This window comes from Coniophora puteana, assembly GCF_000271625.1.
Source record: "Coniophora puteana RWD-64-598 SS2 unplaced genomic scaffold CONPUscaffold_2, whole genome shotgun sequence".
NCBI lineage: Eukaryota > Fungi > Basidiomycota > Agaricomycetes > Boletales > Coniophoraceae > Coniophora > Coniophora puteana.
The window spans coordinates 2,190,933-2,217,920 of NW_006913054.1; the positions used below are offsets into that span (position 1 = coordinate 2,190,933).

General features: G+C 50.1%; 10 protein-coding genes across 10 annotated transcripts; 5 read left to right on the plus strand and 5 right to left on the minus strand.

Moving 5' to 3' along the window:
* Positions 1-267: 267 nt before the first annotated feature.
* CONPUDRAFT_150150 (uncharacterized protein) lies at positions 268-708 on the plus strand (the record flags this gene model as incomplete). Its single annotated transcript, XM_007766658.1, has 1 exon — positions 268-708. The coding sequence occupies one exon, from the start codon at positions 268-270 to the stop codon at positions 706-708; it is 441 nt and encodes a 146-aa protein (XP_007764848.1).
* A 35-nt stretch (positions 709-743) lies between these two features.
* On the plus strand, positions 744-2,061 carry CONPUDRAFT_135108 (uncharacterized protein). The gene is made up of 2 exons (XM_007766659.1): positions 744-1,063; positions 1,204-2,061. Exons 1-2 carry the CDS (start codon positions 790-792, stop codon positions 1,704-1,706), a joined length of 777 nt encoding a protein of 258 aa, XP_007764849.1. The 5' UTR covers positions 744-789; the 3' UTR covers positions 1,707-2,061.
* Positions 2,062-2,399: 338 nt separating this feature from the next.
* CONPUDRAFT_118101 (ribosomal protein L15) lies at positions 2,400-4,198 on the minus strand. The gene is made up of 7 exons (XM_007766660.1): positions 4,105-4,198; positions 3,886-4,049; positions 3,676-3,835; positions 3,435-3,621; positions 2,780-3,382; positions 2,615-2,730; positions 2,400-2,556 (listed from the first exon to the last, which is right to left on the minus strand). The coding sequence occupies exons 1-5, from the start codon at positions 4,165-4,167 to the stop codon at positions 3,237-3,239; spliced, it is 720 nt and encodes a 239-aa protein (XP_007764850.1). The 5' UTR covers positions 4,168-4,198; the 3' UTR covers positions 2,400-2,556; positions 2,615-2,730; positions 2,780-3,236.
* A 158-nt stretch (positions 4,199-4,356) lies between these two features.
* Positions 4,357-10,083, minus strand: CONPUDRAFT_141943 (uncharacterized protein). Its single transcript, XM_007766661.1, has 17 exons — positions 9,707-10,083; positions 9,235-9,589; positions 9,012-9,173; positions 8,831-8,945; positions 8,722-8,782; positions 8,364-8,667; positions 8,081-8,310; positions 7,916-8,030; positions 7,722-7,868; positions 7,497-7,673; positions 6,948-7,428; positions 6,070-6,185; positions 5,894-6,019; positions 5,150-5,830; positions 5,040-5,099; positions 4,784-4,983; positions 4,357-4,722 (listed from the first exon to the last, which is right to left on the minus strand). Exons 1-17 carry the CDS (start codon positions 10,009-10,011, stop codon positions 4,476-4,478), a joined length of 3,882 nt encoding a protein of 1,293 aa, XP_007764851.1. The 5' UTR covers positions 10,012-10,083; the 3' UTR covers positions 4,357-4,475.
* Positions 10,084-10,222: 139 nt separating this feature from the next.
* Positions 10,223-12,373, minus strand: CONPUDRAFT_98295 (tRNA isopentenyltransferase). The gene is made up of 8 exons (XM_007766662.1): positions 12,060-12,373; positions 11,589-11,995; positions 11,453-11,537; positions 11,258-11,393; positions 10,987-11,202; positions 10,879-10,935; positions 10,736-10,823; positions 10,223-10,677 (listed from the first exon to the last, which is right to left on the minus strand). The coding sequence occupies exons 1-8, from the start codon at positions 12,336-12,338 to the stop codon at positions 10,437-10,439; spliced, it is 1,509 nt and encodes a 502-aa protein (XP_007764852.1). The 5' UTR covers positions 12,339-12,373; the 3' UTR covers positions 10,223-10,436.
* Positions 12,374-12,698: 325 nt separating this feature from the next.
* On the plus strand, positions 12,699-15,000 carry CONPUDRAFT_118108 (acetyl-CoA synthetase-like protein). The gene is made up of 8 exons (XM_007766663.1): positions 12,699-12,990; positions 13,047-13,377; positions 13,460-13,542; positions 13,613-13,981; positions 14,033-14,310; positions 14,373-14,391; positions 14,447-14,719; positions 14,778-15,000. Exons 1-8 carry the CDS (start codon positions 12,721-12,723, stop codon positions 14,865-14,867), a joined length of 1,713 nt encoding a protein of 570 aa, XP_007764853.1. The 5' UTR covers positions 12,699-12,720; the 3' UTR covers positions 14,868-15,000.
* A 185-nt stretch (positions 15,001-15,185) lies between these two features.
* CONPUDRAFT_162554 (uncharacterized protein) lies at positions 15,186-19,371 on the plus strand. The gene is made up of 26 exons (XM_007766664.1): positions 15,186-15,323; positions 15,382-15,455; positions 15,506-15,531; positions 15,586-15,653; positions 15,715-15,884; positions 15,934-15,986; positions 16,043-16,059; positions 16,113-16,130; positions 16,185-16,208; positions 16,266-16,426; positions 16,478-16,656; positions 16,713-16,720; positions 16,769-16,860; positions 16,912-17,009; positions 17,062-17,154; positions 17,210-17,340; positions 17,390-17,469; positions 17,524-17,539; positions 17,586-17,669; positions 17,722-17,924; positions 17,988-18,009; positions 18,066-18,391; positions 18,444-18,532; positions 18,586-18,738; positions 18,791-19,208; positions 19,264-19,371. Exons 1-22 carry the CDS (start codon positions 15,276-15,278, stop codon positions 18,183-18,185), a joined length of 1,785 nt encoding a protein of 594 aa, XP_007764854.1. The 5' UTR covers positions 15,186-15,275; the 3' UTR covers positions 18,186-18,391; positions 18,444-18,532; positions 18,586-18,738; positions 18,791-19,208; positions 19,264-19,371.
* A 1,051-nt stretch (positions 19,372-20,422) lies between these two features.
* Positions 20,423-22,050, plus strand: CONPUDRAFT_98308 (cell cycle control protein). The gene is made up of 6 exons (XM_007766665.1): positions 20,423-20,567; positions 20,617-20,750; positions 20,816-21,254; positions 21,305-21,619; positions 21,672-21,834; positions 21,888-22,050. The coding sequence occupies exons 1-6, from the start codon at positions 20,471-20,473 to the stop codon at positions 21,925-21,927; spliced, it is 1,188 nt and encodes a 395-aa protein (XP_007764855.1). The 5' UTR covers positions 20,423-20,470; the 3' UTR covers positions 21,928-22,050.
* A 4-nt stretch (positions 22,051-22,054) lies between these two features.
* On the minus strand, positions 22,055-23,354 carry CONPUDRAFT_48025 (RNA 3'-terminal phosphate cyclase; the record flags this gene model as incomplete). Its single annotated transcript, XM_007765865.1, has 4 exons — positions 22,055-22,178; positions 22,244-22,320; positions 22,379-23,121; positions 23,186-23,354. 4 exons carry the CDS (start codon positions 23,352-23,354, stop codon positions 22,055-22,057), a joined length of 1,113 nt encoding a protein of 370 aa, XP_007764055.1.
* Positions 23,355-23,608: 254 nt separating this feature from the next.
* On the minus strand, positions 23,609-26,943 carry CONPUDRAFT_98313 (HOOK-domain-containing protein). Its single transcript, XM_007766666.1, has 14 exons — positions 26,832-26,943; positions 26,465-26,783; positions 26,353-26,414; positions 26,054-26,302; positions 25,857-25,997; positions 25,707-25,806; positions 25,008-25,657; positions 24,817-24,953; positions 24,526-24,763; positions 24,337-24,472; positions 24,220-24,285; positions 24,113-24,172; positions 23,913-24,062; positions 23,609-23,857 (listed from the first exon to the last, which is right to left on the minus strand). The coding sequence occupies exons 2-14, from the start codon at positions 26,579-26,581 to the stop codon at positions 23,834-23,836; spliced, it is 2,130 nt and encodes a 709-aa protein (XP_007764856.1). The 5' UTR covers positions 26,582-26,783; positions 26,832-26,943; the 3' UTR covers positions 23,609-23,833.
* Positions 26,944-26,988: the final 45 nt, after the last annotated feature.

Consider the following 26,988-nt stretch of genomic DNA (forward strand, 5'->3'; position numbering starts at 1 on the left):
GGCTGGACAGGCTTTCTGCACACAAAATGCTTATTGGTGACAGCCGCGGGATCGTTGGGTGTCATTGTCGAGGGCGACGATGGAGCGAGGCATTGCAAGTATGTACTGAAATACACTGCTGATGGTGGACGGACCGAATACTAATAGAATGAATTATGAATATCAATGGGAGCTGGCCAAGGGCATGGGCATGGGATGGGAGGAATCCAACGCGCGTTAACGTGAGTTATTTCTGCCTGGAATAAATTCTGAGTCCGCTTATAAAGGATGCCCCGCGAGTGTCCGTCCTCTCGACTCCATCACCCGACTCTCTCTCCGCCACTCAGCGACTCCCCGCACCCAGTCCGTCCAATCAAATCAGAGGTAAGCAGTGTCCATACCCCAGCCGACGTCTCCGTCTCTCTCCTCCCCGCCCGTTTGTCATGCCCCCTCTCACATCATCCTCGCGCGACAGTCTTCCTCGACAACGACGCCGACGCCTGCCCCCTCGACGTCGACAACGCCCTCCGCGCCGTTTCCTCACTTGTCCAGCGCCGACACGTGAGCACTGGCAGGGCGTTTCCGTCTACCCAAACGCTCGGCTACCAACTCGTGTTCCCTGACCGTATCCCCCAGTCCCTCAGCCCACGTCACCCCCACCCTTCTCCGTTCCCCCTTCTCTTCTCGTCCGCGCTATCTGTTGTCCTCTTATCTACCTTCTCTCTTTGATATTTCATGTCGGCCACCGAACGTACCACCACCCCCGATGGGGAGGAGCAGACTCATAATACAGATAATGTCCAACCCCACATGACTGTTCATCCGGTAGGGGGATACTCTAGCATGCCTATGCACATGTACCCCTTCCCTCCCGGCCTCGTCCCAACCCAACCCCTCCGTTCCAAGCGCAGACAGGTCAAGAATGCCTGTACAAACTGCCAGAAGGCCTGCAAGAAGTGTGATGATGCCCGCCCCTGCCTCCGCTGTGTCAAGTATGGCATAGCCGAGGAGTGCATCGACTCACAGCGCAAGGAACGGAAGAAGGGTGTGAAGAGGGGTCCTTACAAGAAGCGCGATGGAAAAGGTGCGTCTATTTCCTGCGCCCTCTACCTATCTTCCGATCCTCTTATCATGCATCATGTATCTCGACAACCTATTCCTTCACTATGTCACTTCAATATGCAAACATATCTGCTCAACGCTAATCATGTTTAGATCGCGCAGGCAACAGTGCTGAGGCGGTTGAAGTGCAAGAGCACCCGCCCATGCACCCGCCACAGGGCATGCCACCCCAGGCTACCCCATCTCCCATGCCGCCCTACATGGCGGCCTCGATGGGATACCCTCCCGGTGCAGCTTTCTACGGGCAATTTCCCGCCCCGCCGACGCCGAAAGCGGGAGAAGCAGGCCCAGGTCCGGCTTACTACCCCACTCCGTTCTATATCACACCCGTTCCGATGGCTGCACCTGGTCAGAACGGACACGAGGGAGACTCTCAAGTATATCCGCAGCACCCGCAATTCTTCCAGGCCGCGATCTTGCCCTACGGCCCGCCGCAAGGCTACGGCCCGTACATGATGCACCGTCCCGACGGCACAATTCAGATCCCCAATTCCCATTATGCTCCTTTCATGTACTCGAAGCCGCCTTCTGCCGGTACCTCGAATGATGTGGGGAACATGAACGGCCGCGTAGAGCAAGGTGACGAAAATCATCGCAACGAGTAGGTAACGAGGTTCAACGTTACTCCAATCATCCATTTCGTATCTCTTTATTATCTGTACGAAGGCTCAAAGTGGTCCGGTCATCATAGGTCATCATGATGGTGACGCCTGTACTATTAACGTGGTCTCTGGGACTGTGTCCTTTCGACAATGCTATCGCCGTTCCCTACCTGCTTTCCGCGACGCTTTCTTATATGTTTGTTTTGATACACGTTCTGAAACCAATAGTAGTTTTTAAAGTACTGGGTACTTCTTTGTGAATCCATGTATTATCTAGGTGTTGTCCGGGTTTTTTGAGGATCAACGAAAGTCAAATGAATTCAGGCAGGAGTCCATTGGACTTGGGACTCAAAGTCAGATATGCCACAAGCTTATCAAAGTCACATGGAGACGTCAGACGCGTCCAGGCGACCCAGTACTTGTCTAAATTGAAGTCCTTTCCCCAAACCTGTACTACACTCACACAGCCATGGCAAACACTACAGTTAAGGGTGCATTGTCTATTCACGGCCAGAATCCTCAGGCAAGTCTCTCAGTCCTACACCTCAGACTCGAGCTGACCTGAACAACTAAAGTTTCTTGTAGAAACTGTTATTCGATTGCGCATATGGGAATCCAACTATTGGAAAGAACACTGTTTCGCGCTGACTGGTATGGCCCCTTGCACTACAGAGACAACACGTTGACAATGCGTAGCCGAAACACTCATTGACCAGGCAATTGATGTTCACTGCATTGGAGGCGTCTACGGGAACCAGCGGCCCACAGAGTTCATCTGCCTGCTTCTGAAGCTACTGCAGCTCCAGCCAGAAAAAGAAATACTGGTAGAGTATCTACAAGCGGACGAGTTTAAGTGAGTGGAATTCGAACCCCTTGGACCCCTTCCCTCTGACCTAGACGCGCCCCCATAGGTACTTGCGAGCTCTAGCAGCCCTCTATGTTCGATTGACATTCAGAGCCGTGGACGTGTACGAGCTGCTGGAACCACTGCTAAAAGACTATCGGAAACTACGACAACGAGACATGGGTACGCGCCCTGCCCCACTGTGCTTGCCTCACACTGACCATGTTCTTAGCGGGGTATGCGCTAATACACATGGATGAATTCGTTCACTCCCTTCTTACCGAAGAGAGAGTATGCGACATCATTCTACCCCGAATAGCCAAACGAACTACGCTGGAGGAGAACGGCGAGATAGGTCCACGAAAGAGCCGTCTCCTCGATGCCATGGAGGGCAAGGATGATCAAGCAAGCTACCGGAGCCGTAGTTCCAGCAGGAGCAGCAGTCGGTCCAAGTCTCGTTCTCGGAGTCCCGATGGCAGCGTTGGGTCACCTAGGAGTCCTGACTCACGGAATAGCCGGAGCCCGTCGAGAGCATCCATGCGGCCAAAATCGAGGTCCCGATCCCAGTCCGTGGGCTCTGCTACGTCGTATCGGTCGCGCAGTCGTAGCATTTCGCCAGACAGAATGGAGACGTAGTCATTGTTAAGAGCTATAATTAATGTAGGGGGCGGACAAGTATATAGTGCATGCTATTTCTTAATGTCGAAGGTCTGCTCCTTGAATTTGAGCAGCTGCTTGGAAAGTTCTTTCCAGCGGTCCTGCTGGATCCCCTCCGGCATCTTGCCCAGCGCCTCAGGCGACAAGTAAGCTCTGTTACGCCACTTCGTGTACCACACTGCAACAAGAACTTAGAATCAGATAACCAGACAATATGAAACTGCCCTCACCAATGTCCGACCGCCGCGTTGGAGTAGCAGACGTGCGGTCGTCGCGTCCCTTTACGCAATCCTGGAGAGCCAGAGGATTATAGTATTTGCAAAACACGTAGCCGCCGTTTCCCTCTACAGCCTTAATCGCGCTTTGGGAGGCCCTCGAAGGCGTGATGTAGATAGGCGTCTTGAAGAATGCGGCGCCCTTCGGGACCAGTCAACTCAGAACGCATGGAATGCAACAAGAATGAAGACATACATCTCCCAGGAGCTTGATCCCGTCATGGACATTGTGCACGCAGCCACTAACAAGAAGCTCGCGGGCCGTTATAGGCTTTTCCGGCGAAGAGTGGAGTCTGCCTTGTTCGACCCAGTGCTGAATACGGTCGAGGTTGATTGGCGCATACGTCTTGTCGTTACTGCATCAAAGTCAATGCTTACCCGACAGTTTAGCTAGACAGAGACTTACAAGTTGGTGAAGCCTCTCTTCGGGAACCGCTTTGTTATGGGAGTCTGGCCGCCTTCGAAGCCAGACTTGGGTTTACCATTACCAGAGCGAGCCTTTGCACCCTTGTGGCCTCGACCGGCAGTGCCGCCATAACCTGAGCCTTGACCTCTTCCGACGCGTTTTTGCTGAGAAAGTGAACAACATAAGTGTTAAAATGGGACGCGCGATGTGCCAACATACCGAATGCTGAGAGTTCCTACCCGGAGCGAGATTTGACAGAGATATCCGTACCCGTGCCGACATGGTGCTTGGTCGAGAGACTGGTGGTCCGAATATGTCAGACAGAAAGCACTCTAGTGCTTCCGTCAATACTGGCCCAAAAACGCGACACGCCCACGAGACCAGGTTGCCATTCGCGGATAGCCCCTATCAGCTCTTTAAAAAGTACTGGGAATCGAATTCACTGCAAATTCACTAGTACTGTTTCCTACTCCCAGCCTCACTATGTAGCATTTATTCCTTACTCCACATCAATTGATACTAAATAGAATGATAGATAGTCAGCATGAAGCAAGATCTCGGTACAGAGATGAATAGCTCAAGCATCTCCCTCACAAAGGCAGATTGTAAGGATAATCAGGATGATTCAGGTCGTTTCGAATCATCTCCAGCATAACAGGCTTCAGCTTCTCATGTACACCAAGCCAAACGTCCACCGCTCCATCTGCTGGCTTCCATGACCCATCACTCTGAAGCTCAGGGTTCGATTTGCTCGTCCGCAGGTACATCGTCATCCAACCTACAGTGTACATCCTCGAACCATCCGGAAATCCAAAATGCGCGGTTTGCCAGTCAATTCTGTGGAATCCCCCCGCGGATGAGTACGTGTAATTGTCGCGGATTATTGTCGGATACTTACGCTGCAGTGGAGTTGGAAGTCATTACGCCTTCGTGCGGAGCGAAGAAGATCGACAGTCCAGCCGTGGCTGCATCATACATTAGTTCACTGACGACACTCATATATTCTGCCAGATATTCGGCGTCGCGACTTCTCTCAAGAGACTCCCGGAGGGCAATTGTCACGTCTACCACAGTAGAAGGGAGGTTGTCTGTCACCACCTGCTCAGTGCTTGCATGTCAGACCAAGACAACTCAACTGCGCACTTGGGACTTACATTTTGGATAGGATTTCCAGCTACGTCGGGGTCAGCAAACGGCACCTTGAAATGACGATACTGAATGAAGAGCGTCAGCGTAAACACTCGATGGCATAGAAAGAACGTACGTTCGCGGCGCTGGTAAATCGGTGTAGCTGCGTTTTTGAGCATCGGTTGACTAATGAGATCATGTATGCGTTCAAGCAGTCTTGAGTAGATGCCTTGGCCGCTGGCTCTCCTCCTTTAGCTTTAATGGCCAACTGAAGCTTCAGCAGATCCTGCCTCCCAAAACGCCATTCCAGTCTTTCCATTGACTGTAGGGCTGCCATGTATCTCGCAAACACCTCTGGTATGGGAAGTACAGCATGCAGTTGAGGCACTAGTGAACGGTACTTCTCTATATGTTCCGCAGAGGGTTTCACAAAGTGATGTTTATCAAACTTTGGAGCAGGGTCATCGGGCAGAAGCTGCTGATATAGCTGTGAGAGCGCACGAGTGAAGCGATAAAAAACCAGTAGGTCGCCTGGAAGAATCATGTTAGCATTCGCCGTTCCACTATCCAGCTTTGCAATATCACCTAGGGTATGGTGCCAAGAAATCCCGATACAAGTTTCCTTGCCATATGATGTTACCTTGAAACGCACAAGAGGTACATCATTGTTAACTTCTGCCTGTCCTGAAGGTGCGCTTAGTAACGAGGACATGTCATCCTGAACGACCCGTGTTCCTCTTATAATCGAATCGGGGACATGAGCCAGATGCTTCTGATCATAGAAGTCAACAGGAACGCCAGAATTCGTAAGCTCGATCTGAACGATGGCTTAATTCCTTGCTGTCTACGCTGTCTACGCCGATTCATGTGCAACGCTTACCGTCCAACGGCCTTGTTCTTCTCTCAACCGCCCAGCGGCATGCGGGTATACCTGTAAACACGAGGAGACAGCTTCCCGAAATTGAGCTTCATCTAGTTGCCCTTCAATGACATGGACATGGTCAAGCTGTTCTCCGTTATGCTGCTGGCTTGCTGGATTTGAGCTGAAGAACTCACCATATGTAACCACAAGTCATAACCTGGGAGGTCTACATGGTCAACACCGCGCAATGCAGTAGGATGCTTGGGATAGACCAAGGCCAAGCTATGCACCATGGTGATCTGAATAAAACCTGAAAAGCCCCGAACTTCTGTAACATAAGCGAGATATGTATGGAGACTGGCACGTGTTGGCATGACCTTTTCAGTTGCTTGTATAGTAGGGCGGGGCCCGTTGCACTACCGTCTTGTACTTAGAGTAGGATTGTCCGCCTTAGGGTTTCATTAACCCTCCTGGACATTACTGTAATATCATTCATTCATTCATTCATTCATGTATGGAGACTAGGTCAAAGACGAGCGATTAAGCAGCATCAATGAGTCAAGGTAGATGCCCTGAACGTCAGAAGTAATGAGGGGCCGTAACATGGAAAGACGAGAAGTTGGGAGTTGCAAATATTATGCCCACAGGCTGAAGTTACCTACAACGGTCGGCACCTGCTACGAGGAATCAGTGCTACAGCGGGGCTCATGATGAAAATTCAACTGCCCACATTAACCCTGTACGACTTAGTATCCGGGATGATAGCCAAGCTAAGCAACTCAAAACAGCACACGCTGCGTTCGGCAGGTCCAACAAGACACCACAAGGGAGCTCAAGATCCAGATACAATGAATGATGATACGATAGTTTGCGTTCTGCTGAATAAGACTGATCTAATAGAATAATGCCCACTCTAGTCTCTAGCAGTCGCCGGCTCAGAAGCACGCGGACATCTATAACGCGTATGAACGCTAACCGGTTGTCTCATTCAGCCTTGTTACTCTTCTTTCGATGCCTTTCTGTAGAAAGATGTGAGCATAACAATCGCTGCGCTGCCTTCATAAATCCTCACTTGTCTTGGACATTTTAGGAAGATAGGCATCGTCACCTGTGTCCGAGGTCAAGCCCGAGATAGCGCCAAGTGATAAAGGGAGCGAGTCTTGTCGACGAGTAGACCGCCGGGGACGGCCCTCAGTTGTTGCTGGAGTGGCCGATTGGCCCGTTGAGGGAGGGGCTGGTATCGACTGATTGGATTGATTGGAAGAAGACTGGGTTATTGCACCAAGTCGAGGTAAACGAATCTTCAATACGGGAGTAGCCGAGGGGCCCGCCTGAGAGACTGAAGCCGTCGGCTTGGGTGTGGCGGGAGAAGCAACAGTGGCTTTAGTTGATACGGGTGCTACTACTGTGGATGTTGAAGGACCAGCGACATTGATGGAGGTAGCAAGAGCAGTGATATCATCGTCAAGGCCATTAGCAAGGCCAGAGGCAGCGTAATCTTTCATCTTCTCGGTGGGTTTCACCTTTCGGCGCTGACGGGCAGGCTGAGTTGACTGCTAGGCGTAATCCGCGCGTTCAGGATTGAGAAACAGCAACATTTTGATATCTACAGTGCACTCACCTGATTACCGTTATGCTCCACGGACTTGTCAGCGGCCAAGACCTGCTCCTCTGGTTCTTGTTTTACATTAACTTTTGCTTTCTTCGTTCTCGTGGACTGTCGATGACGCGCCGTGGGAGTAGATTCATCGATGGAAGCTTGTTCGAGCGCATTGCTGGAGAACGACCCGATTTTACGCTGAAGAAAAGTGAGCAAGATGTAGCTCGTCAACTTATACAACCTGACCTTGGTTCCGCGTGAACGCAACGCATGATGATGACTGAGCTCAGCCTCTGTCTGGATGCCAGTATCTACCAAGACCCTAGATGTTGAAGCGGTAGCTTGACGGTCAGGCACAGCCTTCCTGCGCGGCTTTGTCAAGCTACATAACATCTAAATCACGTTAGCCAACGCATCCCAGTGAATGAGGGCGACAATACCTGAGCAACATCCAGCTCGTCTGGAGTTAGACTTTCTGACGGCTGAGGGAGTTCGTCGTCTAATGAGCTCAGCGAAGTTAGGGGCGACGACATCACAGATTCTGCGGGCTCCATTCTGATAACGTCAAGGTGAGAAAGCATAAGATGGCCAGAAACAGACCCAACCTTCGCTCTGGGTGTCGGACCTGGCTGATTTTGTTCCAGAAATCGAGCAAAATGACCTTCTCTGGTACCCGATACCGCCGACCGTTTATCAAAATCTCGTCGAGCGTCGGCTTGTCAGGCGGAGGCTCGCTGTGATCCGGAACGACTTCAATGTTCCCATTGTTGACTTGGTTGGGTTGTGTTATGTCCAGAGGTGCAACAGCTGATTTGGGAATCCGCCGCTTGGGCTGCTTTATAGAGGGTGAGCACCTGCATAGCCGAAGTTGATTTCCTAGGAACATACCAGGACTTGATCGGCATGGTTAGGACACATCCACTTTTTTCCAAGCGGAGGCAAAGAAGTCAACGGAGGATCCAAACAGTCGAGGTGCCAGTGCAGACTACAATAATCACACGAGATGATGCTTCTCCAGACTTCAGATGAGTGGGCCCGGGAAGTAGATCTTTTCGGGCGCTTGGGAACAGGTGGTCCCGTACCTATGTTGCTTGGAGGTAAAGCAGAAGACCCACAGTGGAAGCAGAGAGCTGGCATGCCGTTTCGATCCTTCAGTCTATGTGGATCACGGTCTTCTATCTGACCAAGGCGACTGAGGTAGAGGTCAGTAAGAGGACAAAAGTTTGGGGATGACCGCAAAGCATACTTCGTTCGGAGTTGCTTCACCTCAGAAGAGTCTACATATGCGCCTTTAGACCCCGTTGTCACTATCATCGTAGTCAGCAAGTGAATGAACGTGTCTTGTGACAACTTACCGTCTTTGAAGAAGCTTCGGATATCGTCCGGGAGCTGATACTCCCTTGGGAGACTATTTTGCACTTGATGGATAAGAGGCGACATGAAGGATGGGGGAGGCTTTGATGGTGGATGCTAGTGGAGTTACGATATATGGGTATGTGATGGGATCAGGCCAGACGGCGAGTAAATCGGCCTCACCTTGCGATTCGTGCACCCCGGGCAAAACCATCGCTCGCCATCCGGGTATTCCCCCGCTTCCATGGGAGGATCTAAGCACCACAGATGGAAGGCCCGAGGGCACCCGTCACAATATACCAAAGATCCAAGGGAGCGACAAGCAGAGCAGTGGTCTTCGTTGACCTTTTTGACCGATGTTTACACTATGAGACTCTGGATATAGACTTGTCTCAATACGACGCACCTGCCCTACGGAAGGATCTGGTGAAAGTGAGGTCGTGCCTGTGGGCTCCTCTTTGACCTTGAGCTGGGCACCTTTTTCAACCTCCTTGCCCTTGCCCTTGTCTCTCCGAGATGTTTTGGCCCTGCCGTTGGCGACGACTGACGCTGACATCGTTGGTTCTTCAGACGCGGGAGCCGAGTTTGCCCGAGAGGCAGTCGCTAGGTCAGAGTCGAATGGAATGCTGAGAGGGTCAAAATCTGAGTCAGGAGCGAGGCTGAGCTGAGGAACGCCGTCGTCTAGGACCGCTGGCTCTGGTGGAGCCAGCGAGCTGTTGAGATTCCGCGCGGAGGCACGTTGTGCACGACTAGCAGCAGTTCTGCGCAGTAGGAACACCATTTTCGCATCGGTTACAGGATCAACAGGATGCCGTAGCGGACGGGAAAAGTAGAGACACGTTAGCCACGAAGAGGAGTACCTAGAGGCAGTGACGTACCCTTTGTTCAACCTGGCACGCTTCCGCCGAGGACCGTCCACGTCTGAAGCCGAGGTCGTGGAGGGACCAGCCACCATTAAGCCAGAGTAGGTAGTGCCTGGATCAGATGTCGGGAGATAGGACAAGAAAGCACCAGGCTTTTTGGGGTCACGTCTGGTGGAAGCTTGTTGTACAGACAACAGACTAGGTGGCCCTGGAAGTATTTCAGTTGAAAGGGCCGGATCAGACAGACCCTCTAAGTGGGCGGGCTGTAAGATGGATGCTCCAGGTAACATATAAGCTGGGACGTCCGCAATGGAGGCCATTATTCCGGCGGATACAAAAGAACGTTAGGGAGGACCTAGGCGACGGAGCAGAGATGTGACCAGAGAGGGGAAATGTGTGGTGGTAGTGAAAGCCGTCCGCTCCGGTGGCAGCACCCGCCAAAGTGTCCCCGACACCGCTACCGAGGTGGCGGACAACACCTCACTTAGCTACCACTTATTCAAAAATTACGCATCACAACACTCAGGAGGTGGACAATATAATATATGACTGCATATGTGCGCGTGTCGAAAACAAGTGGCTAAGTAGCAAAGTGGTGAGGTACTGCATCAATAAGCGTTCCAGAGCTCAAAAAGTAATTCTTTGTACTTTCGTTTCTCGACACCTAGCCAACGTTCCTGCCAAGCATGTCCAATGAGTGAAAGAAGGACTGAAAGGCCTACTTCAATGCCGCAGCGTTGGAAGATTAGGTTGTAAAAGCTGTGGATCCCTCCAAACTAAACTCGTCTTCCGCTTGGGTGACATCTTCAGCTTGACGTGCTATCCGGTGTGGAGTTGCTGTAGACTTGGCCAACAGGCGTCGATGCAGTCGTGTTTTCGCATGAACAGCCCACTCCTTCCCCTCCTCAACCATCACTGGCTGCAAGGGATCAGTTGAGCATATCGGGCACACCACTTTCCGACGAGCTTCTAGAACTGCCGTAGGGCTTCGCATACGTCATGAGCTTCTTCTGCCATCAGCATGACCTATGACAAAAAGCTTACTCGGTCAGCTTCTCTTCAACAGCGAGCATTCTTTCAGCGGTATCAGACAATGAAAGTGGGTCTGGCAAGTCCTCGTCCTCAACAAAAGCTACAGATTATCTGCTGTGAAAATCGGATGGATACAAGCATGAACTTCGGCTCACCAATGGAAATGGCCTCAGCGCGTTCTCTAACCTCCGTATCCCACTTTATGCCAAGCTCTGCAAATGTATGAAAAACCAGGCATTTCTTGAAAAAGCACTCTGGCGTACCATTTGCATCGAGCAAATAAGTCGGGGTCAATGCCTCCTTTAGACTGGAGCACGTCGAATTGACACGATTGACGACAGGTAATAGCTTGTTGCGTATCCAGCTTATCTGTCTTTTGGCATATTTGCGCGTTGACTGTTTCATGGTTTCAACTGCAGCTTCAAATAACTTTCCATCGGGTATTGATGCTTCTAGGTATGTTTGAAACTCTTTAAAGCCTGTGACACTGAACTCTAAGTCTTGACATATGGGGACGCAGAATGATTCTTTTACCTATACTCTGGAAGATGCCTTTCGTGAAATCGATATTGGACATGTCGATTTGCTTTTCGGGTTTCCCTGGGTCATTATGAGCAGCATTCATTGTTGCCAGTCTCTGCAATGACCTGATTTCGTCAACCAGACCGAGCTTGAGTACACCAAGCCAATCGTCAGTATCCACTTGAAGAGAAGAATTAAATATCATACACGTATCATCTCATCCACACGCTCATCTAAGCGTGGGTTGATTATGGGAAGGTCTGCGTAGAGCCAGAAGCACAAAGTGCGATATCTGATGAGTCTGGTCATCTTGACACGAATGGACGAGGACAATCACTGCTACCTTGGGACTACCATAGTCTGAGACTGCTCATCAATTATTTCGCTTGGCTTTCTGCTAGAATCTTTAGCGATGTGGAGACTACGGAGGACTTTTCGCGTGTCTCGCCAGTGCCATCGTGACGCAATGCGGTCATCCAGCGCTGAAAGAAGGCTATGCAACGAATACGCGGCCTCGGGATCCACAGCTGCGGAAGGCGGGACTTCCGGAAGGTTGTCATAGAGTTGTCGGAGAGTCTGCGGGAGTGCCTCGACGCTATCTGCAAGTTCGGAACTTGGGAGTGCAACGCTAGACGGGCTGGGAGAGGCACTGGGAGAAACGAGTCGATTGGGGAAGATGAGATGTTGTATCCAGTATGATGTCCCGCCAACAACGATGGGAATCTGATTTCTGCGATGTGTCTCGTCAATCTGAACAACAGATCAACTCTGTGAGAAGACTAGGGCAACATGCTTGTCTAACGGGGAGACTCACTATGTCTATGGCATCCCGCACCCACTCTCCTACGACATATTGTTCCCCAGGTTGTTTGATATCCATGAGGACATGCTCGACACCCTGCCGTTCTGCTAGGGGCACCTTGTTGGTTATGATGTCGAGACCGGTGTAAACCTGCATGGAGTCCGCATTTATTACCCTAGCACCAGTCCAGCGTCCTCCGTAGAGCTTCTCTGACAACTTGAGAGCGAGCTCGATGGACAGCTTAGACTTTCCTACTCCGGTGGTCCCACATATTGCAATCAGAGGATTCATTTGAGGTCGCAGCTTGACATGCTCTAGTGCGGAACAGATGGCCAACAGATGGTTACATCGAGGGGACCCAAAAATGAGATGAAATTGCACCTGCCTTACAGGGGATTACCAGAATGGACTGTAGCCCCTGTTTTTTGTCGACAAGCATTCAGGCACTTTGATATAGAAGCGACAATCTTTGAGTTGCATCACTGGAGTGACAACTGGTAACTGTCGATCAGACAACCGGTCACAAACGCGTCCCCTTCATAGCCGGACCCGACTGATGGCGATGCCTCCTCATACATAAACTCGTCCTCCAGCATCAATCCATGGCCAACCTATACCTTGTTTTCCCTCTTTTCCCCCCACATCCTCTTCGAGTTTTAAGGGTTGCCCCGCCATGAGGATCATCAAGTCTCTCTACCCACCTCTCCCCCCAGTTCCGGAGCAGAACGTCCATCACGTTCTCCTCAGTCGTCCAGACCAGGCTCAGTGGCCAGACTTCACGTTTCAAGTTGACGCCTACACAGGTTTGAAGCGCTCTTTCAGCGAGTTCAAGGGACGTGTCATCGACGGTGCAACTGCACTCGCAAGCCCCGTCTCACAAGGCGGTTTGGGTCTTTCACCCGAGAACGGCGACCTCGTCGGCTTGCTTAGCGAGAACTGCCTTGTATGTCGTGCCCTTTTTTCAATGCTGACTCGAAAGCAGCTGAAGTTCTTCGTTAGGACTACATAACCCTTGCTCATTCATGTCTGGCGACTACCATCCCGTTCTGCATGTTCTCTTCGTACGGCACGCCCTATGAGTTCCAGCATACCTTCAAGCTCGGCGGCCCAACGTTGCTGTTCGTCAGTCCTAAAATGCTCTCCCTTGCCCTATCATCCGGCATTCCGAAAGAGAAAATATACGTTCTTGAGGGTTCAGTAGCGGGTTACACTAGTTTCCAAAACTTGCTCGATCGCACGAGCAAGCTTCCTCGCGTGGCCGTGAAGCAGGCCAAGAAGGACACGCTCGCGTATCTCGTCTTCTCTAGTGGCACAAGCGGACTTCCGAAAGGTAAATTCATCTACACGCTTTACTTGTTTAGGGCCATGCTGGCTTTTCAAGATTCAAGATACTGACCTGCGTGCTCGTGCAGCTGTGATGATCTCACATGGTAACCTGATCGACTCGTTAATGCAGGTTTTCATTTATGCCGCTGAGGGAGCCAAGGTCGCACCGGTACGTCTCAGCGACGCTACCTCACTTACAAGGCTAACATTCTCCTTTTCACCCGATCGCGTTCTATCAGATGCCAGAGTGGAAGAGCAAAACCGGTCTACAGACTATTCTCAACCCACTGCCATTCCATCACACCTTCGGTTTGCACATGTCCTCGTTCCGCGTGTTTTTCCTCCCCGTGACGGTCATCGTGATTTCGAAGTGGAACATCGACACTTACTTCGACGCGATTACCAAGTACAAAGCGACGACCCTCTACCTCGTTCCGTCGCTCGTACATCAGATTGTGCATCATCCACGCTTTGAGAAGACCGACTTCAGCACCGTGTCCCTCGTCCATTCTGGTGCTGCATACCTCCCTGCAGCACTTGCTGAACAGCTGCGCTCTCGCATTTCTGGAGCCCCACGAGTCAGTGAGGGATACGGCATGTCCGAGACGGTATATCCTATCAGTGACATCTGTTGGCTTGTTGCTTACTATCTAATCTAGACTATTTCTGTATCGAACAAGCCACAACCGGGTGCTCTGAACGGACGCGCGAAGAATGTCCTAGGCTCAGCAGGTATATTGTTGCCAGGAGTGGAAGTACGTGTCATCCGCGAGGATGGGAGCGATGCAGATGTCAACGAGCCCGGTGAGCTGCTCGTGCGCTCAAAGTGCGTCGCCCTTGGGTATTGGCGAAATGAGGAGGCAACGAAGGCAACGTTCCGTGGCGACTGGCTTTACACCGGCGATCGATTCCGGATTGATGAAGATGGTGTTCTTTTGTACGTGTTTCCGATTCCTCTCGTAATGCCACCTTTAATCAATCGAACCGTTTGTACTTTAGCTTCGAGGACAGAACCAAGGTTGGCTGCCTCTCATATTACTTGTTAGCTCGGATGAAACTAATACGTCGTACAGGACATCCTCAAGGTTTCTGGAATGCAGGTTTCCCCTGTAGAAATCGAAAACACGCTCATGGCACATCCATCTCACCTTCTCAAAGACGCGGCCGTGGCTGGCGTGAGTGGTGGGCGGACCTCCGACGAAAAGATACCGCGTGCATGGGTTGTGCTGGACGCACCAGGACGCAAACTTGGGGCCGCAAAGGTGGTGGAGACCCTCGATGCATTCATCAAGGAGAACTTGAGCAAGTACAAGTGGCTCCGTGGCGGCATCGAGGTCGTTGATGAGGTAAGTATTCCAGACTATCAGTATCAGTAGCCTCGGTGCTTACATATCCCGGCTCCAGATCCCGAAGAACCCAACGGGCAAGGTTCTCCGCCGAGTGCTCGTTGAGAAATTTGAGCAGCAGAACAAAATGCCAAAGCCGAAGCTGTAGACTTGACCCTTAGATGTCTGCCCTTGAGCTCGCAGCTAGCTTGTTATCTATTGCAGATTTTCTGGCTATAGATTCATTAAGTTATAGATTATATTCGCTGTATTCATGTCAACCTAATTATTCGATATATATCCACAATATCTTGTATGGGTCCGTACCGTGGCAGACATGCCACATCGTGCTCATGTCCACGAACATAGCAGGATGCCTCGGACCGTCTTCCGATCCGCATTACGGAGGCAATAGTATGTGTTATCACTGTCGTCATGCCTCGGCCTTGACCTGTTTGGTCTTCCAGTAACGGATAGGACTAGTACTATAGCACTTCACAGTCACCCGGTATTCTTGAAAGCCGCTCTGTGACTACCAGCCAGCAGCCTTTCAAATATCCCCCTGCTCCTTCGTAACATGTCAGACCTAGAATCCTTGGTCAATGAATGGCTTCGCCTCGATCGCGTAAGTAGTAGAATTCGTTCTTAGCGCCCTCACCGTCTTAGATGCACGGCGATCTTAGAACGGTCAAACACGAGCGGAAATAGAGATCCTATGGCAATACGGAAACACACAAGAACTGGAGAGCCGACTCAGGTAATCCCGACCATGCAGAAAGCGTGGTATCATCTCTGACTGACTTGAAGGAACCGCATCGAGTTTGGGACAGCAGGAAAGCTGATCTCCGTTATTTTGGTTGAATATAATTGTGACAGCCTCTCTCCAGGTCTCCGCGGAAGGATGGAAGCAGGTTGGGCCCGCATGAACGATCTCATAATCATACAAGCATCCCAGGTTCGTTCATTCCGTTGCAGCATCGCTCTCATCGTCACTCAGGCGGTATCCTTTGGCCCAGGGTCTCTGTGCTTATGTGATCCGAGAAGTGGAAAATGCCAAAGAACGAGGTGTTGTCATGGGTCACGATCACAGACACAACTCTGCGAGATGGGCTCAGCTAGCCGCCGCCGCGTTCATTTCCCAAGGCGTGAAGGTATACCTGCATAGAGGTCTTGTCCACACGCCACTGTCAGCGTTCACGGTTCCCATCCTTCGAACTGAGCTTACGGTTGTGTAGAGTTCCATTCTCCGTCAAAGCGTTGCGGGCAGCTTGTGGTGTTATGATCACAGGTGCGCAGATGAACAAGCTTCTCAGCGCGTGTTTTAGCCTAAAGCATAGCCTACAGCCAGTCATAACCCAAAGGTACGGAATGATTCAAATACTTGACCGTGTTTATATAGCGCTGAATTCTATAGGACGACAATGGATACAAGGTATGGCCCAGAAATATGCACGCCCGCTACTCAACCTGATAGTTTTCTCTTCAGGTGTACTGGGAAAACGCTGTTCAGGTATTAATGCGGTGGATAATATTTACGGTGGTCACGCATTCACTCATGCCTCCGCAGATTATCGAGCCTCATGACAAAGGTATCGCAACGTCAATCAAGGAGAACCTTGAGCCACGTACCTGGGATGTTTCTCTCACCAGCGACCCGCTGTGTCTGGATCGAACCGAAGAGATGAAGAAGATGTACTTCGAAAGTTTGCAAAAACTAGCATCATCCATGTTCGTGGTTCAGTGTTATGCCATGAGTTCTACCTTATGCGAGCCTTTCAGCTCAACTAATTCTGCTTGCGCCACAAAGTTTGTAAACACGTCGATGCATGGAGTTGGCTATCCCTTTGTCGCACAAGCGTTCAAAATCTTCGAATTTCCGGCACCTATATCTGTTCATCAGCAGCAGGACCCAGACCCAGACTTTCCTACCGTAGCATTCCCTAATCCAGAGGAGAAAGGTGTTTCCTGAACTGACCTATTTTCAGTCTACGTTCTTGCTGACCGGATCTTTCAGGAGCTCTGGTTTGTTCAACAGCATCCTTGACTTTCACGATCGCTGAGCTTGCATAGGACCTGGCTATTAGCACCGCAAATGAGCAAGGTGCTTCATATGTTCTGGCTCAGGATCCTGATGCCGATCGGTTCTCCGCGGCTGAGAAAAGGTGAATTTGCTTTTGAACCATCAGAGTCTCGTTAACATCGCCGTGGACTAGAGCCGACGGTACATGGAAGGTATTCACCGGTGATCAGCTCGGGACTCTATTTGCCTGCAAAGTTTTGGCTACCTATAAAGCTAGCGGAAAGCCCCTTGGTAATTGTCGTTTTTACATCAATGTTTCGATTCGATTTTACGGTCTGTTTAGATAAGCTGGCGATGGTTGCGTCGACCGTGAGCTCAAAAATGATCGAGACAATGGCCAACGATGAAGGATTCCGCTTCGTAGAATGTTTGACAGGTAAAATGCCATTCGAATCTGGCCATGGAAACGAGCTAAAACCATGTTCCCGTAGGCTTCAAGTTCATCGGGAACACAGCCCTTGATCTTGTTGCCCAGGGGTATGATGTCCCATTTGGGTACGAGGAGGCTATTGGGTTCATGTTCGGCGAAGATATTCGCGACAAAGATGGCGTTGCCGCTACGGTACATAAAGGTTGATTCCAAACGTCACTTTGGCCTGACTCCACTCTAGATGATGTTTGCTGAATTGGTGGCGTCCCTTTCAAGTAGAAACCTGACACTGCAAGATTATCTTGAAGAGCAGTATGACAGGTCAGTTATAGTGAGTTACTTAAAGATCCATAGTTGACGATCATTTCATGATAGGTACGGCTACTTTGAGGTACGCGTCGTTGAACTCAATGATGACAATACTAATGGATACGCAGACAAATAACAGCTACTTTATCTGTTCGGATCCTGCCGTCATAGACAAAGTATTCACATCGATTCGTACTTATAATGAACAGCAGGTCTGTCCACCCCCACACTAGGCCACACTTTTTTCAAATGCGTTTCGTATAGCCGTCAGAAAAAACTGGCACATACCCCACTGAGATAGCAGGCCTTCAAGTAACCCGTGTTGTAGATCTGACGTCCGGGTACGGGTTTGACAGCGGCAATGCACCCAGTTTCCAGCCTAGCCTGCCATTGTCTTCTGGACATATGATACAGATCAGGGCTAGCGCAGGTTCGGGGAGTGGCCTTGACATCGTGCTCACAATAAGGTATGGGCATACATGTGTTACCTGGGAGGCTAAACCACTAAAAGATTAATCACTCTTCCCCAGAACAAGTGGAACCGAGCCTAAGGCACGTTCTCTATCTTTATTCTGCGGTCTTTCAGTTTAACTCAGCAGTAATCTCAGATCAAGTACTATCTAGAGGGTAAAGGTGAATATCGCCAGGTAGTACACAAACTGTTACCGGAGGTCATTTCTGCCCTGAAGTATGACTGGATGAAAGCAAGCGAGAACCATCTTGAGTAGGCGGGAAGTTTTCGCCTACAGATACTTCATAATTGTATGAGTACATGTATTGTAGATCTCATGAGGACGGGCTGGAAGTAAAATGCCATGACCTTCTATCATCTGTAACCTATGCATACCTCGCCCTTCTTCGCGCCTCAAGCTCCTTTGTTTTCCTCCATATGTCAATAGTGACCTCTTTTTCGTGATAAGACAGCGCCACAAGCCTGAAAGCAACTAATCAGCCATATGCTCTAGTATAACACGAGGTATCATTACCTCGCAACCCGCATTGAGAGGATGAGATCGTCCACTGAAATGGAAGTGTCCTTGTTTTGTCTTTGTTTGACAAAGTCTTCTTGAATAAACTGGAAAATGGTGATTGAGCCGGCTATGGGCTTGCGTATGGGAAATTTCAAACCTGGGAGGTCTCTTCCGAGATGTGAATACTTCCAGATTTTGCAGATGAGATGAGGTCTCGGAACATCTTGAAGGTGTCTTGTGGAGGTGCAGTCGGCGACACCCTATAAAGATCGGCTGCCTCCTTTGGTTGGATAGGCACGTTTACACTTGTCTAAAAATATGTAACATGAGCCAGGGTGCCTTAGCCTGATCACAAATCCTACCTGGAAAAAGGCACTCTTTTGTCCTTCGCTGAGAACGATCATTGAGATGTCGGTCGGAAACGAGAATTTACTAAATGGAAAGGTATAGTCGAGAGTCTGCCCGATCATAACCTCCTGTACTGCCCGGATGTTCATAATTCCTTTCTCCACCAGCTGCCCTTCGCTAACCGCTGATTCAGTGAGTAAGATAGTGCTCCCTTGAGGTAACTGCAACATCCCTGAATGAAGGTTCTCGTCTTTGCTCTCTGCGATGAAGTTGGCACTGTTCAAAAGCTGTAAAGAGAGCGGAATTGTTGCAAATAGCGACAGGATATCTGACAGAACATAAGAAAGTGTCGGTGTAGTTGACAGACCTGTGGGGTGAGGAAAGCGAGAAAAGGTGAGGGATACGGGAAGAAGAGGTGGATTTCGAGACTGACTGAAATTAAGATGCATAAGATGATAGCAGAAGTCAATCTAATGATATCACGTACACTCTTGATATGCAGGCAAGCAATGCCCATTCCGCAGCGTCTGTATCACCGCCTAAGGCTGATTCTGCTAACCAGTTTACGAAATCCTGCCGGACTTGGGTAATGTCCAGGGGAAGGCGCGGTGATGCGCACAGTGCATCTGTGTTCTGATGAAAAACGACATGGAGAGTTGGAACTTGAGGAGGGTTCTCTTGCTCTGATTCAGACAGCCGTCTGACGATCCCTGTCAGATTGTGTGACCGCGGGCCGATACTCCGTACCTACGGTTCGGTGGTGAGAACACCAACAAACGTGACAATGTCGGTTGCCTTCAGTGGTTGGTCTGTGTCATTGTCATACACCTGGAAACATGAAAGTCAGCGAGAGCGAACGCGAACTTTGTCAGGATCGGACCTTGACTTGCACACCGATGTACGATGCGCCTGGTATAGGGTACTTCTCAGGGAAAGCGGGGTCGTAAGAAGATGGAGTACTCGGCTCTGCTATTTGTGATATGTTAAGATGTCGCACCGAGACAGGGGTAAATGAAACCTACGAAAATCAGGGCCCGCGAACTCTGCTGTCTGCCAAGCAGGCTCACCGGGAACAGAAACTGCCCACAGAGGCGTGCATTCCTTGAGATGGCTGTAGTCGAGTCTCTCGGGAACCGCACTCTCTTCACTTTCGGTGAGTCCCCAACCTCCGCACTTGTTGTTTGTTAGATGTGCAAGGTACATTTCGGGGGAAGGGGAAGTGTCCTGGACCATTGCACGAAATCGGACGAGGGAATGGTCGGCATAGTGACTGGGTGGGTGATGTATGTCGAGAGGAGGTATCTGAGCGAGTATATGTCTGGGTTTCTTCGGAGCGAGATAGAACGCGTACCTCATGGAACGTGTCTCGCGACTTGAGAAAGATCTGGGAGAAATGTGAAGCTACGGTGCGAGGGAAGTCATCTGAATTGTCCCTGTTGTTCTGGTAAAGTTCTTGGATAGCCTGCGAAGGATCCTTGAGAGCATCGACGAGGAGAGCGGAAACCATCGTGTGCAAAAGAGATGAGGACAGGACTCGACGCGATCAAGACGCGATTCACTAAGGGTAGCTGACGCGGTACAGATGACTAAGCACGGGAACGGACACCGGAAGCAGTGTCTACTGTGACTCTTAGCTTCCCTACACTCCCAGCTCTCCGTAGCGTAGTCCAGCGCAACCCGTAGACGTGACAGTCATGGCTCTTTTCAAGCGCAAGAACCAGCGCAATGACTCAGAAGACAGCGAGCAGTCAGAGCGCAAGAAGGAGAAAGGCGGGTGGAGGAAACCAGCCAGTGCGTTAATCTCTTGTCTTTTAGAAGCGTCTCATTCATTCTCTCTCAGACACCGCTTTCAAGCAGCAGCGTCTCAAGGCATGGCAGCCCATCCTCACTCCCAAGACAGTCCTCCCCACTCTCTTCATATGCGGTATCATATTTGCACCTATAGGAGCTCTTCTCATATGGGGCAGCAGCCTGGTATGTTATTCGACGATCACTCTAAGTCGCACAATCGGTTGAGCTGTCATTTTTCGTTTCCTCAGGTCTCTGAAATGACTTTTGATTATACCAATTGTCAAAACCTTCCAAACTCTACTGCTGGCGCCATTACCTGGACCAACATGTCCTCCTCCGAGTTCTCTTACAACCTGAAATCCGCTGACAATGGCAAGGTTATCACAACTCCCCAGTATGCGCACGTCGACAACTCAGCTGCAAACAACGTATCCACAGCAAACCAATGCTACATCAACTTCCAAATCGTTTCTGATCTCGAAGCTCCCGTATTCCAGTACTATAAGCTCACCAATTTCTACCAGAACAACCGACGCTACGTACAAAGCCTCGACACTAGTCAGCTCAGCGGCAAATACGTCAGCAACTCTGATCTTGGCAGTGGGAATTGCAAGCCATTAGCACTCACTCCTGATGGGACTCAAGCATATTATCCCTGTGGTCTTATAGCCAACTCGGTGTTCAATGGTTCGTTCTTGACCATAATGGTATCTGGATTCGAGTTAATCGAGCGATAGATTCTTTCAGTGGCTTGATCTCGGAGTCAGGTGGCAGCAACTACACTTTCTCTCAAACAGGCATAGCTTGGCCGGGAGAAGCGAAAAAGTACTCCGCGTTGCCTGGGAATAACTTGAGTGAACTTGTGCCTCCTCCGAACTGGGTAAATCGCGTTGGCGAGACCTGGAACGATTCAAACATATGGAACCTCCAAACGGATGAACATTTCCAGAACTGGATGCGGACAGCTGGCCTCCCTACCTTTACAAAGCTATATGGGCGTAATGATGGTGACACCCTTCCAGCCGGAAACTATACCGTTATTGTCGACATGAGTTGGTCAAATTCTTTGAACCTGCGTGCAATCCCATTGACACACTTTCCCAGATTTCCCCGTTCAAGGATACAAAGGCACAAAATCCTTGGTGATATCGACCGTGTCATGGATAGGTGGCAAGAACTCGTTTTTGGGCTGGGCATATGTCGCTGCCGCCAGTGTTTTCATCCTCCTTGCCTTGATAGGCACCGTACGACATCTTGTTAAGCCAAGGTACGCCGCATCATTTGCTCTGTTACTCGATGTGATGATTGAGTCTATGACAGACGCTTGGGAGACATGTCGCTGCTTTCGTGGAACCGCTAGATAGTACGTTAGCCCTCAAGCGCACATGTTTACTTACATATGTATTGGGATCTATCAGTCTCGTCTTTGTAATTCACTATCGGACAATCTCCTATAATTGTAATTTATTGAATTAAGGCCGGGACTACTAGGGGCACTCAAAGGCAGGTTTATACCCTATTCCCTCACAAGCGATGGTATGTGCACCCGACCCGATTTTCTCAACGGTAAAACGAGCTGTCGTCATCAATTCTGCGACATGAATCGCGGTCCTGAATAAGAGTCGACGCGGCGTCAGTGTAAGCTACATATGCAGGAGTAAATAACATGCGCGTACCTCGTATGCTCAGTGAGAGGGCCTGTCCTTACAGTTGATTTCCCCTCAGCAAGCGCCATGAATATGATCATCTGGTCCTATATAGGTAGAGGACTGAGCTCATCGTAAGTGATTAAGTATAGGGAGCAAGCTCACCTGTAGATGCTCGTCAACACATTCGTCGTGCTGTAGATTGTCCAATAATGACTGCGCAGCCTCTTCTCCGACTTGGGAGGGATCCTTGTCCCTTGTACTGACGCAGCTTCCACCTATCACGCAACCATTTTCGGTTTCTGCCCAGAGAACAATGCCACCGCCACTGGCCACTGCGTCTTGTTGCCGTTCTCGCAGCGCATCAATCCTGATGAGGCCAGAGGACAGCCCTTTTGCAATTAGTTTGGCCTCTGCGGCAGCTTTCATCTTATTTGCGATGACCACCGGCAGCCCGCCAACGCGCGCCTCTCCCCATATCTTCTTGATGGGTCCGCGCTCAAGAATTGTAATCGCCTGAAGAGGCTTGCTTAGCGGTGGTATGGTGCAGTAGATGCTGCCTCCGCCCTTGGGAAAGTATCCGCGCTGGACGATTTTTAGACCGATGTCGACGCCGAAACGTCGCCGAAGAAATGGAAGAAAGACTTGAAGTGTGTAGTCAATCTGTGGGGCCATGGAGGCATTTGTGCCCCCTCTGAGCGTCAATGCAGACTCTATAGACGTCGACGACGAGAACAATAGACACGGGAGAGCAACTTGGAGTAGAAGTGTCGTTGAGCCTGCAGTGCCTGGATCGGCAGCGAGAACTCGAGGTAGCTCTAGTCGACTTGGCGTGAACTCGACAGACGTGGATCCTTGGTGCACACCGACTGTTTTGGCCGAAGCGATGTCCGCTGCAAGTCTGATTCCTGGCAACATGAAGTGGACATAGACACACACCCTTGAGAAGATTGGCCTGAGCCAGTCACTCACCAGCTTCGTGCTGCTTCCGTAGCCCTGGGGGACGCCTATTGAAGCGAACATTTTGGATGGATATCGGTTTCGAGAGAAGCGTCGAAAGCGAGACTGCATTGCGGATGATCTGGCCACCGCCCTCTCCGAAGCTTCCGTCAATGCAGCAGATCGTCTGCGCAGCGAGCATACTCATACAGAATATGATGCTGGAGGTAAAGTATGTACGGTAACCGTCGTATTAAAGAGAGGTTGTCTCGCCATGTTCCGGGGGAGGAGGTAAATCATCAATGTGTCACTACAGCAAGTTTGGTCGTAGGCGAGTCATTCACACGGAGTCGATGTAAGTCATACAATGTCCGAGTCAAAAGCTTGTCACAACTTAAACGCAAATATTAATGAATCTTGCACGTACAACACGTCTACTGGTATATACATGCGGAAAGCTTAATGGTGACTCACAAAAAATTTGACCGAATCTTGTGTTCCGAGATCAATTGGATAGCAAACAGAAAGACCATTGGATAGCTATAAGACATTGAGGGATTGAAAGAAAGAAAGCTCCGCAGTAAATCATGTATGAACATGGGCATGTGCAAGATGTGGCACGGTCTGTGGGTATAATCAAACCTCTAGTGGTGGGTTGTGTATGTATATTGCCTGTCTCCGCTACCGCTTCAAAGCGTGCCCCAGCTGTTCGAAGGGAATGGATAAGGGGTTTATGACGGATTCAATTTGAGGTGCTCACGTTTTTCCGCTGCTGGCCTAGCCAGGCAGTAGGGCCAGCGCGACTTCCAAGGCTTCCGTCTCTTAGTCTAGGCATTGATATGCTATGGATCGCGCTAAGCATTAACTCTTGCTCTCGAGCGTAACGTTGTGTCATTTCGTTGATCACACGCTACAAGTCAATCAGTATTTATTATCATTGTGATATGCACAAGTGCTAACCTTCAAACGCTCAACCTCTTCTTTGGTCTGCGCACCACCAGCACCCAGCTCAGAAATATCCTATGACCAAGTCAGTACTCACTACTTGACACCTTACGATGGCTTACGGTCAAAATGCCACTAGCTAGCTTAGCCTGAGCCTCCTTATAAAGCTTATCTTGCGTCTTGAGGAGCTGGAAAGTTGCGTGAACTTGCTATTCGCTGGTGACACAGGCCATCCTCACCTGCTTGGCCTTGTTAAGCTTCTCTTGGGCGGATTTCACCTGTTCTCTCAAGTTGAGATTGTCCTCGTGCATAGCGAGTAATCTTGCTTTGATGTCCTCGGGAAGGTCTTTGCCACTGATCGAGGCACGTAGATCGCTAAGGAGTAGCTTGTGAGTAGAGCTATTGGACACGGAGTAATGCCATTGTACCCAAAGTCACGTTCGCGTTGCAACATCTTCTCTCGTTGACCAATCCCGTCGCTTTGCAAGTTGACTTTCTCGAGCAACAAGGCATTGATCTGCTCCAATTGCATCCGGTTCTTCTCCTTGATCTCCTTGAGCTGATCTTGGAGTCGATCGATTTCAGTCTGCAAGCCTGCCTTATCTTCATTCACAGACTCCCGCAGGCTAGACAATATGTCTAACTGGTCCTTGTTAACGAGGTTTACTGGGTGGGGATAAGCAAGGCTGGACTGTAATGATACAAAAAGTTATACGCACAATCGGACTTGGCAATGGTCAGCTCCTTGGATTGGGTCTCATGCTGGACTTCTAGTTCCGTGTGTGCCTTGTGCAAAGTATCAAGTTCGTCGACGGTTTCGTTCAGCCGTTGACGAAGGGCTATGGCAGCTTCCGCACTGTTGCGTTGCCACCTGTCAGTATCGGAACGACATGCTCGAAAAAAGACTGACCCATCGCCGAGTGACTTGCCACTCCGGATTTCCTCTAGGTCCCTCTGAAGAACCAACTTCTCGCGGTGCGCAGAGAGATAATCACTCTCATAGCGGGCCTTCATACGGTTTGCGTCTTCAAGCATGTTCTCGAGGACAAGGATGCGGCTGGCATCAGCTTCATTCTTCTTAACGGCTTCTAGCTCACGCTCCAGCTTCCTAATCTGAAGTTTAAGGTCTGTAGTGGTCGTTCCGGTAATAGCATCGTCCAACTCTCCTCCCAAATTGAACGATTCGTGCTCGCCCAGCAGCTCAGCCTCGGTCATCTCTGTTTGATTACCGCTCTCATCTTTGGTTTCTTCAGCGGGTTTCGCCGAAGGTATTGGTCGTGTAGACATGAGCTCCAGTTCGCGAACACGTTCTTGATAAAGCTCTAATGCTTCCGAATCCTTGGTACGTTCTTCAGTCGTGATCCTGAGCTTTGTCCGGCATTGTTCGAGCTCGAACTTGAGGGATTCAAGCTCTTGATTGCGTGTAGATGCTTTGTTCTCCATGTCGGATATCTGTGATCTATAAGACTCCATGAGGGGTTTGAAAGCAGCGACCTTTCGATATTCTTCCTCAAGAGAGGCATTTTTGTCAACGAGATCTGCATTCTGGTTCTCTAGAGACTACGAATTGTAAGAAATGAAGTTAATCAGTGTACCTTGATAGACACACCTTGACATGTTGACGAAGGTCGGCGCTCTCTTGTAGCTTCTTCTTGTACTTCTCCATGACATTTTCAGTCTTCTGAAGCTTGTCTGCCGCATGTCGATACCTTCCCGACATTGGTCAAGAAAAGTGCTGGAAACGCAGAGTACCACATACTCATCAACCTGGTCTTTGAGCCGCACGGCTTCGTCTGCTTTGCTCTGCAGCTCATCAATACGCCGTTTCATATCTGACACTAGGGATACGTTCTTGTCAAGCTCCGCCTCCGCCATCGCCAAGTTATCCTCGCTCTTCTGCCTGTTGCCTCCGTTATCTCAGACCCACATGTGCAAGTAGGTCATACGTAGACTCACAGCTCAGATCGTAGTCGGTCAATCTCCGCACGCATCATAACGTCCGCCTTGTCGCTACGAAGCGTATCGATATGCCGTTGGGTGTCACGCAGCTGAGCGAGAGCGTCATCCTTCTCTGATACGGCGTCATCGTAGTTTGTTTGCAGAGTCCGGTGTTCTTCGAGAAGCGACTGGTACACCTTCTCCAGAGTGTCTTTCTGGGTGAGGGCCTGACTACGCTCTGATTGAAGAAGGTAATAATGATCGTCCCTGGAAATCATCGTTCGGAAGGTGTGCAAGGAAGCACATATATCACTCACTCGGTCATGCCAGTCTCGCTTGCGTCCCGTCTACTAGTCGTGGAGTCAATCTTCGTCATAACCTAACCAATTTTTAGGATAACCCACAGGAAATGTCGTAATATGTACCTACCTGTTCAATAGCCTTCATTAAGTGATGCTGATCACTCTCATTCAGCTTCTGTATTCGCTCGATGATCTCCTTGTTGTTCTCGCACTGTACAGCAACGGCAAGTGTCATGCGGCACATAACGAGGGTAGCTAGGCCATTGTTATCCTTTGCAATGGCCTGTAAGTCGGGGACCTCGAGACCACTCGTCGGTTTGTGTAGCACATCCGCGAAATATTGGGTCAATAACCTGTATAGACGTTTCAGACCATTGAGACGAATGACCCAGTTATCCGAAGGCTCCGATGACGGCTTAGTGGATTGTCTGAAGTAGTCCTCATCGCTGGTATGATGTCAGTTTCTGCTTGCGGCGCGGTACAATGTTACTTACACCAGCGCGAGCACTTCCAGGAGTGGGGCACCATCGCTCAAGTCAGCAACGGTGGCGATAGCCCGGGTGAGATCAAAAGTTGCAAAGAACGAGAAGAAAGCGTCAATCTCAGCCCTCGCAGCGCTGCCAGCATCAGCCATGGTAGATCGAGGGAGCA